Source organism: Rana temporaria, chromosome 2 (assembly GCF_905171775.1).
Source record: "Rana temporaria chromosome 2, aRanTem1.1, whole genome shotgun sequence".
Classification (NCBI taxonomy): Eukaryota; Metazoa; Chordata; class Amphibia; order Anura; family Ranidae; genus Rana; species Rana temporaria.
Genome location: NC_053490.1, coordinates 533,570,628 through 533,581,838, shown reverse-complemented (window position 1 = coordinate 533,581,838; position 11,211 = coordinate 533,570,628). Strand labels below are relative to the sequence as shown.

General features: G+C 45.5%; 1 protein-coding gene across 1 annotated transcript; it reads right to left on the bottom strand.

The window, feature by feature from the left end:
- Positions 1 to 270: 270 nt before the first annotated feature.
- On the bottom strand, positions 271 to 10,384 carry LOC120928387. Its single transcript, XM_040339486.1, has 4 exons — positions 10,254 to 10,384; positions 9,835 to 10,161; positions 2,821 to 2,903; positions 271 to 507 (listed from the first exon to the last, which is right to left on the bottom strand). Exons 1-4 carry the CDS (start codon positions 10,309 to 10,311, stop codon positions 271 to 273), a joined length of 705 nt encoding a protein of 234 aa, XP_040195420.1. The 5' UTR covers positions 10,312 to 10,384.
- Positions 10,385 to 11,211: the final 827 nt, after the last annotated feature.

Below are 11,211 nucleotides of genomic sequence, written 5' to 3'. Positions count from 1 at the left end.
GCGATTGATTAATTTGGAGAGAATCCCAATGAAGTTTAGGGATCAGGCTTGGCTTGCCTTTCATGGGAAACTATATGTAAAGGGCAACTTGAAGTTTCTTTCCATGAGTGATCGGGGCTGCTTCAGTGCCCTTTCAATATAGAGGTGTACAAGAGGGTGGGGAGGGCTCTGAGTATACCCTTCCTCCCCCATATGAGTTATGCAGAGTGGGTGTATGGGGCATTCCAGACTCATCGGGATTATGATTTGGAAACACTTTTTTTAGTTAGTCTAGTAGTCCGTTTTTTCACATGGAGTGCACGGTGTCAGGTATCCTTGCGGAGTAAAATCCTCCCTGTCGATGTGGTGGTGCAGGATATTCTGGGTGAGGTTGGGAAGATTCGGGGTCTTGAGAAAAACAGGTGGCAGCAGGAGGCCTGGATAAAGGCGTGGAGGAATATCAGGGCTCTGTAGCTGCTGCCTGTTGATCTCGGGGTGTGCGGCTTTTTCTATTCTTGATTCACTCCCCTAGATTTTCAGATCAAATATATTTTTGATAAAAGGCTCCATGCATGGTGACGGTGATGTTTCTTAGTCTGGCTTCTCGTAGGGATTATGTTTATTTTGTTCTTGTTCTTTCTGTTTGTATTTATATTCAATTATTTTGTAAATATGTTTTACTTATTTATTATGGTTTTATTGTATATGTTGTTGTTTGTAAGATTCTCAATAAACAAAATTAACCCCTCATAATGGGCACAGCAGGTGTACAGACCCGGGAACTCAGCACAGGGATGGTGGGAACCCCTCATAATGGGCACAGCGGGTGTACAGACCTGGGAACTCAGCACAGGGATGGTGGGAACCCCTCATAATGGGCACAGCGGGTGTACAGACCCGGGAACTCAGCACAGGGATGGTGGGAACCCCTCATAATGGGCAGCAGCGGGTGTACAGACCCGGGAACTCAGCACAGGGATGGTGGGAACCCCTTATAATGGGCACTGCAGGTGTACAGACCCGGGAACTCAGCACAGGGATGGTGGGAACCCCTTATAATGGGCACAGCGGGTGTACAGACCCGGGAACTCAGCACAGGGATGGTGGGAACCCCTCATAATGGACACAGCGGGTGTACAGACCCGGGAACTCAGCACAGGGATGGTGGGAACCCCTTATAATGGGCACAGCAGGTGTACAGACCTGGGAACTCAGCACAGGGATGGTGGGAACCCCTCATAATGGACACAGCGGGTGTACAGACCCGGGAACTCAGCACAGGGATGGTGGGAACCCCTTATAATGGGCACAGCGGGTGTACAGACCCGGGAACTGAGCACAGAGATGGTAGGAACGCCTCATAATGGGCACAGCAGGTGTACAGACCCGGGAACTCAGCACACAGATGGTAGGAACTTTACAGACCTGGGAACTCAGTTCAGGGATCGGACTAATAGAGACCCTGAGGGATAGAAGAGACTTCAGGTAGTTTTAGAGCTTGTTCACATTAGTCCCATTGGGCAGCATTGAGCAATACAGTCCTAACACATAGACAAGCTGAATTGCCTTATGTCTTATGCCGCGTACACACCATCACTTTATGTGATGAAAAAAAATGACGTTTTTAAAAACGTCACTTTAATTGACCGTGTGTGGGGGAAAACGTCGTTTTATGTCTTCTAAAAAACGACCAAAAAAAATTGAAGCATGCTTCAATTTTATGTGTCGTTTTTCAAAACGTCATTTTTTACTTCACAGAAATTGACCGTGTGTAGCAAAAACGTCGTTTAAAACGAAGTTTTTTCACCCGCGCATGCCCAGAAGCTACTTATGAAGCGAGCTTCAATGGAAAAACGTGGTGAACGTAACCTCGCTTTGCTAGAACATTGTGAGAAAAACAATGGTGTGTAGGCAACTTCGTCTTTGAAAATTGAAGTTTCAAAAACGTCATTTTTTACTTCACAGAAAATGTCGTTTTTTTTCATCACATAAAGTGATGGTGTGTACGGGGCATTAGGCCCTGTACACACGACCGAACATGTCCGCTGAAACTGGTCCGCGGACCAGTTTCAGCAGACATGTTCGGTCGTGTGTACGGCCGACCGGACAATTGTCCGGCGGATCGGACAGGTTTCCAGTGGACGAATGTTTCTTAGCATGCTAAGAAACATGTCCGCTGGAATCCTGTCCGTCGGACATGTTCGGTCGTCTGTACAGACTCACTGCACATGTCCGCTCGGCCGAAAGCCCTTGCATGCGTCGAAGTGATTGGACGCATGCGTGGAAGCATTGACCTTCCAGGGCCGCGCACGTCGTCGCGTCATCGTCGCAGGGACGGCGCGGCACGTCACCGCGTATCATGTCCGGGCGGATTTCTGTTTGATGGTGTGTACAACCATCAAACAGAAATCTCTGAGCGGACATATCCGCTGAAAACGGTCCGGCGGACCGTTTTCAGCGGACTGTCCGCTCGTCTGTACGGGGCCTTAATGCTTCAGTTCCGACCAACACACTGCATTGGGGTGCAGTAAAAAAAATAGGACTGGTTGCATTTGTATGCAGTACATTCCCTTGCCTTGCCCAGCATTCGCCAAACACGGAATATCAGTTTTAGGTGGTCTGACCCCTTTTATCAAACAATAAAAGAATCTTCTACTGAAGACTACAATATGTGTTTTCTGACCTGGAAATTATTTTCTGTTATCACCAATATTACTACTTTGTTACCATGATATTTATTTATTGCTCTCAAGTCTTCTATTATTTTACCACCTAAAGGCCGCTGTTTAATAACCAATGAAGGGTGCAGAATTATTTTATTAATCTGTAAGATAAAAAAACAGCTGCACAGATGATGACAAATACAGAAGAAACAATTATCCATCGCCAGTAGCTCCAAGAGCCGGGAATGGTGGAAGGTTTTTCTGAAAGAGAAAAAGAGCGAGACAAGTAATAAATGATTTGTAGTCAACGAAAATCTTATAACCCAACTGAACCCTGAATATTAGTTATTGTTAGCGTTGAGCGGAATACGCCATATTCGATTTCGCGATATATCACGAATATATAGCCGAATATTCGTGAAATATTCGCTAAAATCGAATATTCGTGATATTTAAAAAAAAAAAATAATTGCGAAATTTCGCTAATGCGAATTTATTGCGAACATTTTGCGAATTTTTTTTTTTTTTTTTCTGATTGGCTCTGATGCAAAAGAAGGGCGGAGAAAGTATTCTCGAATATTCGGAAATCGAATATTCGGAATATTTTATCAAAAAAAAAAAATGTTGTGAAATATTTTGACAACTGTGGTAGGAGAACTCTGATTGGCTCTGATGCAAAAGAAGGGTGGAGAAAGTATTTGCGAATATTCGGAAATCGAATATTCACGAATACTTTCTCCACCCTTTTTTTGCATCAGAGCCAATCAGAGTTGTCAAAATCTCGCAATCAATTTCGCATTCGCATTAGCGTAATTTCGATAAAATATCACCAATATTCGATTTCCGAATATTCGCGAATACTTTCTCCGCCCTTCTTTTGCGTCAGAGCCAATCGGAAAAAAATAAAATAAAAAAATAAATAAAAATTCGCAAAATGTTCGCAATAAATTCGCATTAGCGAAATTTCGCAATTTTTTTTTTTATATTCGGAATAGCGAATATTGTCCGCGAAATTCGAGATATTCGCGAATACTCGAATATGCCATATTCGAGCCGAATATTCGCAATACGAATATTCGTGAGCAACACTAGTTATTGTAATACAATCAGTCTGTGTATACAGGAACGAACATGCTGCCTGCTTTTCCCTTGTTATAACACTAAGTAAATGCAGCAGCATGATTTAGAACACTCTGTAATAGAAGCACGTAGGAGCAGGGCCGCCATCAGGAATTATGGGGCCTCTTACACAGCTTCAGGCATGGGCCCCCTGGAGCAGAGAACCCGGGGGGGGGGTGTTGCCGCCTCAAATTGAGAAGCGGGGGGTAGCCATCCGGGGCCTTAGGGACCTCTGGGCCCTTTAAAAATATATATATATATTAAAAAAAAAGGGGTGTTCCCATCCGGGGTCCTCCGGGCCCCTGGGCACCTCTGGACCCTTTAAAAAAAAAAAAAAAAAAAAAAAAATTGATCGTGACACAGAGCTGCAGAACCGGGAGAGGCCAGAGTAAACAAGCATCTCCCTGTTCTGCCTAGTGACAGGACACTGACTGCTGCTCCCTCTCATTGGGAGCAGCGATCAGTGACGTGTCACTTGTAGCCTACCCCCCCCCCACAGTTAGAATCTCTCACGAGGACACACTTAACCCATTCCTCGCCCTCTAGTGGTTAACCCCCTTCCCTGCCAGTGTCATTTACACAGTTATCAGTGCATTTTTATAGCACCGGTCGCTGTATAAATGACAATGGTCCCAAAATAAGGTCAAAAGTGTTCGCATAATGTCGCAATCACGATAAAAATCGCAGATTGCCGCCATTACTAATTAAAAAAATATAATAATAATAATACAAATGCCATAAAACTATCCCCTATTTTGTAGACACTATGGGCCAGATTCACAAAGAGATACGACGGTGGATCTACAGATACCCCATCGTATCTCTGACTTACACTGGTCCTATCTATGCGCCTGATTCATAGAATCAGTTACGCATAGATAGGGCTGAGATCCGACAGTGTTACAATGTGTTACACTGTCGGATCTTTTTTTCAATTTAAAAATGGCGCCGGGGGCGTTCCCGCTGATTTACGATAAATAATATGTAAATCAGCGAGATACGCAAATTCACGAACGTACGCGGACCCGACGCAGTCTTCTTACGACATTTCCGTAGCGGCGTACCCATCGTATACTTACCCCTGCTTTCATCAGGCGCAGCCAATGTTAAGTATAGCCGACGTTCCCGCGTCGAATTTAAATTTTTTAACGTCGTTTGCGTAAGTCGTTCTCGAATACGGACGGACGTCGTTTAGGTAAGCGTCGCAACCACTGACGTCCTAGCGACGTCAGTGGGAGCAATGCACGCCGGGAAATTTCGCGGACGGCGCCTGCGCATTTAAATCGCCGCCTGATTTAAATAGTACACTCCCCTAGCCGCGGAATTTGAATTCCGCCGGGGGATTTAGGATCCGCCGCCGCAAGTTTGGAGGTAAGTTGTTTGTGAATTAGCCACTTGCCTCCTAAACTTGCGGGAGCGGATCTTAATTCACGTAGATCGAGCGGCTCTATAGATCCGCTGCGCTACGTGAATCTGGCCCTATAACTTTTGCGCAAACCATTCAATAAACGATTATTCGGATTTTTTTTTTTTTTACCAAAAATATGTAGAAGAATACGTATAGGCCTATAGTGAGGAAAAAAATGTTTTTTTTTTAAATATATTTTTGGGGATATTTATTATAGTAAAAAACTATTACTTTTTTTTTTTTTTCAAAATTGTCGCTCTATTTTTGTTTATAGCGCAAAAAATAAAAACCGCAGAGGTGATCAAATACCACCAAAAGAAAGCTCTATTTGTGGGGGGAAAAAAGACGTCAATTTTGTTTGGGAGCCACGTCGCACGACCGCGCAATTGTCAGTTAAAGCGTCGCAGTCCCGAATCGCGAAAAGTGCCCTGGTCATTTGGCCAGCCAAATCCTCCGGGGCTGAAGTGGTTAAGTAAATTGCTAATATTTTTGCAGTTATTTTTAAATCATTTTTTCAAGTTCTCATTTTCATAAAGTTGGTCTATCGGATTTAAAATTACTCCATACAAGCTGTATTAATGTACACGTTGTTTGACAACAAATATCATATGTCTTAAATAAAAAGTGTTTTTATTTATTTGTTTATCTTATATGTCTCTTCAATATACTAGCACCTAGAAAATCCCGCCAAAAAACATTTCTTTGTCCATCTAGTCTATTCAGGGATGTTGGTGCGTGTTCTGCCCCTATCACCATTCCAAATCACCACCCCTCTATTGATTATTTATCATTATATTATTACTTCATCATCAGTCAGATAAGACCTTGCTTGGCTGCTCTTTGTGCCCCATTGGGGGTCATCCTCCTTGATTCAGGCACCCATCTTTGGAGTTGCATGGAGCCCAGCTTGGGCGAGTGGCGGTGTGGTTGGTCTTGGCAGGCAATGTTTTTGACAGTTTTCTTGAGCATGGAAATCGAAATACTATGTCCTAAATGTATGTTCTTTTTATACATTTAGTGATGTGTGTCGTACCACCTTAACCACTTGCTTACTGGGCACATATACCCCTTCCTGACCAGGTGAAATTCCAGCTTCCGGCACTGCGTCGCTTTAACTGACAATTGCGCGGTCATGCGACGTGGCTCCCAAACAAAATTGACGTCCTTTTTTCCCCACAAATAGAGCTTTCTTTTGGTGGTATTTGATCACCTCTGCGGTTTTTATTTTTTGCGCTATAAACAAAAATAGAGCGACAATTTTGAAAAAAAAAAAATCGCAAGAAGCGTCTGGTTTGCGCAAAAGTTATTGCGCTTACAAAATAGGGGACAGAATTATTATTTATTATTATTTTTTTTTACTACTAATGGCGGCGATCAGCATTTTTTTTCGTGACTGCGACATTATGGCGGAGACATCGGACACTTTTGACACATTTTTGGCGCCATTCACATTTATACAGCGATCAGTGCAATAAATATGCACTAATTACTGTATAAATGTGACTGGCATTGAAGGGGTTAACACTAGGGGGTGAGGAAGGGGTTAAATGTGTACCCTGAATTGTGTTACTAACTGTGGGGGAAGGGGGGTGACTGGGGGAGGTGACCGATCTGTGTCCCTATGTACAAGGGACACAGATCGGTCTCCTCTCTCCCCTGACAGGACGTGGAGCTCTGTGTTTACACCCCATCATTACACACAGAGCTCCACGTCCCTGGCGGACATCGCGGCCGGCAGGCACTCGCATCGGCATCTCAGCGATGCGGCTGCGCGCGCAGCCCGTAAAAACACGGCCAGTCAGAGATGTAGAGCCACCCTGCGGCCGTACAAAGTCGTACGGCCGTCGGGAAGTGGTTAAAGGATCACTAAAGTTATTTTTTTTTTTTTTTAAATAACAAACATGTTATACTTACCTCCACTGTGCGGCTCGTTTTGCACAGAGTGGCCCCCGATCCACGTCTTCTGGGGTCTCTCGGCGGCTGTCTCGGCTCCACCCCTGCAAGGACTCAACACCTTAATGCGAGCACGCGTGGTGTTGAGTGCTTGCGGGCGCGCTCCCGTGATACAGCCGGCGGCCATAGCTGCCGACTGTATCACTCAGTGCCACGTCATTGGATGTGATTGACAGCAGCGTGAGCCAATGGCTGCGCTGCTTTCAATCAACCAATGAATGACTAGGGAAGATGGCCGAGAAGCCTGCGCGTTCACAGCGTGGGACTTTCGAGGGGGTCAGGTAAGTAAAGGGAGGGGGTTCAGGGGGCCTCTAATACTCAGATGTTTTTTCACCTTAATGCATAGAATGCATTTGGAAGAGAACTGTCAGTGCACCAATGCCAATGCGCATGCGCAGAGGAGCGTGCACATTTGCGGGAGCGCGTCCACGCGTTCCCTTGGCGCCAGATGGCCTATTTAAGGGGCGCACTGATCCCAGTCTAGTGCTGACGGATCTCAGCTGTTCCGGTACCTGAATCCTGTGTTTATCTGCCTGTCTACTGTTACTGAACCTTGGCTTTCCCTGAACCTGCTACTGGATTTCACTACACTTCTGATTATCGGTTCCTGAACTCTGTTCCCTACTCTGAACTTGCTCCTGCCTGATGACTTTGCACCTTGCTGCCCGTCTGTTACTGAACTTGGCTATCCGTGTGACTACGCTCCTGTCTCCTGTTTGGCTCTACTCTGCTTCCCGGGTATCTGCAACTCCGTGCCTGCGACCTGCTGCGACTTGCTGCCTTCCAAGAATCGCATCATCTGCTTCAGGCTTCCAGAGCTTCATCTGCAGGCACTCCCGTCCCTCCGGGGGCCTTGGTTTCTCCTGTCTCCACTCTCAACGGGACCAGGGCCGGAGATACAAGAGAGGCTGACCTCGTCACTTCAGACTCCGTCCAGGTACGTGACAGCATTAAGGTGAAAAAACATTTCCCTTTACAACCCCTTTAATATATCCCCTGAGGAAGCCCACGGTGGCGAAACATGTCGGGATAAATTTATTACCATCTGCACGACAAGATACCCATTTCATATCTGGCATTCTTCCATACAAGCTGTATTAACCACTTAAGGACCGGACCAATATGCTGCTAAATGACCCAAGGGGTTTTTACAATTCGGCACTGCGTCGTTTTAACAGACAATTGCGCGGTCTTGCGACGTGGCTCCCAAACAAAATTGGCGTCCTTTTTTTCCCACAAATAGAGCTTTCTTTTGGTGGTATTTGATCACCTCTGCGGTTTTTATTTTTTGCGCTATAAACAAAAATAGAGCGACAATTTTGAAAAAAAATGCAATATTTTAAAATTTTTGCTGTAATAAATATCCCCCAAAACGATATAAAAAAACATTTTTTTCCTCAGTTTAGGCCGATACGTATTCTTCTACCTATTTTTGGTAAAAAAAAATCGCAATAAGCGTTTATCGGTTGGTTTGCGCCAAATTTATAGCGTTTACAAAATAGGGGATAGTTTTATTGCATTTTTACAAATTTTTTTTTTTACTACTTATGGCGGCGATCAGCATTTTTTTTTTCGTGACTGCGACATTATGGCGGACACTTCGGACAATTTTGACACATTTTTGGGACCATTGTCATTTTCACAGCAAAAAATGCATTTAAATTGCATTGTTTATTGTGAAAATGACAGTTGCAGTTTGGGAGTTAACCACAGGGGGGCGCTGAAGGAGTTTCGTTTCACCTAGTGTGTGTTTACAACTGTAGGGGGGTGTGGCAGTAGGTCTGACGTCATCGATCGTGTCTCCCTATAAAAGGGATCACACGATCGATGCAGCCGCCACAGTGAAGCACGGGGAAGCCGCGTTTACATACGGCTCTCCCCGTTCTTCAGCTCCGGGGAGCGATCGCCGCACTCCAGCATAGAATCAGATACGCATAGATAGGGCTAAGATCTGACAGGTGTAACTGTGTTACACTGTCGGATCTTTTTTTCAATTTAAAAATGGCGCCGGGGGCGTTCCCGCTGATTTACGATAAATAATATGTAAATCAGCGAGATACGCAAATTCACGAACGTACACGGACCCGACGCAGTCTTCTTACGACGTTTCCGTAGCGGCGTACCCGTCGTATACTTACCCCTGCTTTCATCAGGCGCAGCCAATGTTAAGTATGGCCGACGTTCCCGCGTCAAATTTAAATTTTTTAACGTCGTTTGCGTAAGTCGTTCTAGAATACGGATGGACGTCGTTTACGTAAGCGTCGAAACCACTGACGTCCTAGCGACGTCAGTGGGAGCAATGCACGCCGGGAAATTCCCCGGACGGCGCATGCGCATTTAAATCGGCGCGGGAACGCGCCTGATTTAAATAGTACACTCCCCTAGCCGCGGAATTTGAATTCCGCCGGGGGATTTAGGATCCCCCGCCGCAAGTTTGGAGGTAAGTTGTTTGTGAATTAGCCACTTGCCTCCTAAACTTGCGGGAGCGGATCTTAATTCACGTAGAACGAGCGGATCTATAGATCCGCTGAGCTACGTGAATCTGGCCCTGTGTTTTTATCTCATAGGTCTTAAATAAAAAGTGTTTTTTTTTTTTTATCTTACATGTCTCTTCAACATACTAGCACCTAGAAAATCCTGCCAAAAACATTTCTTTGTCCATACAATACATAATCAATATTTGCAGTTGGCTACAATAAACTCTACACTTACCTGATACATGAAGAGATAAAATGTTCTGACAGTTTCCGATGCTTGTTGATAAATCACAGGAGTAATTCCCGGAGTCGCTGGGCTGGGCGTCCGTTATCCGGAGGTTGGTCGGATCCTGGAAGGAGTATCTGGGCTCTGAGAAGTTGGACGCTGTCTCATTCGGTTTTAGTGTTGTAGCGAACCGCAGAATGTGAGAATTGTTGTTTTTTCCCCAAATAATCTGCGTTATGTCGTCTCTGGTCACTGATTTATTACATCCCTCCTGACAGGATAAGGTCACCGTGTCTCCCAAATAAATTTCCTTACCATTGTTGAGTGACACCAAACCTGGAATAAATGAGAGAGCGCCCCTATCAGTGTCAGAACCCAGAGGGGTCTTTATATAATACATATAATACAATATACAGAATAATGGATACCTGAAGCCAGGGACAGGTACAGACAGATCACAGTGAAACCTTCGGGACTCCGGGTCATGGTATCGATCAGTAGACAGAACCGATCACCTATGTATGATGTATGGAAGATAATCTTCTGTGTCCTCCAGAGTATTTCTCTGTAATTTCTACACCCGGATTACAGAGGATGTGATGGTCACCCGGCTCCCACCACATCCTTTATAAAAGTGAATGTTGCTTTTCCTCTGCATAGTGTGAGGCATATTATGAGTCTATTTAAAGGACGGAAGCCTTAAAAAAGTTGTATATAAAATAAAATCACTTTCATGCGGATCGTTCGTCTGTTTTTCATCTACCGTATTTATCTCCCGCGTATACCGCGCACCCCTAAAGTTGCCCCCAATTCTGTGGAAAACACGAGGGAATCTCCGCTGGAAACGGTCCGCCGGACCGTTTCCAGCGGAGATTTCTCCTCCGGATTTGGATCCGATGGCTTGTACTCACCAAAATCCGCGCGGAATTCATCCGCGGTGACGTGTCGCGCCGTCGCCGCGATGATGACGTGGCGACGTGCGCAACGCTGAACGGTAAGTACTTCCACGCATGCGTCGAATCATTACTAAACAGGGGAGCGGACGGATTGATCCGGTGAGCATGCTAAGAAATTTATATCCGCTTGAAATCGATCAAAAAATGTCCGCGGATAAATATACGCTAGGCCGTACAGACGACCGGATTTATCCGCTGGAACTGATCCGCGGATCAATTCCAGCTGATAGATCCGGTGGTGTGTACGAGGCCTTACAGTTTTGGTGTCTTGCGCAGCGTCCATCGGCGGGCCTCGTCGGGTCCGGCGATCGTCTGCGGCTTCGGGTGTCCTCTTCGTCGGGTCCGGCGTCCTTCTGCGGCTTAGGGTGTCCTCTCCGTCGGGTCCGGCGTCCTTCTGCGGCTTCGGGTGTCCTCTTCGTCGGGTCCGGCG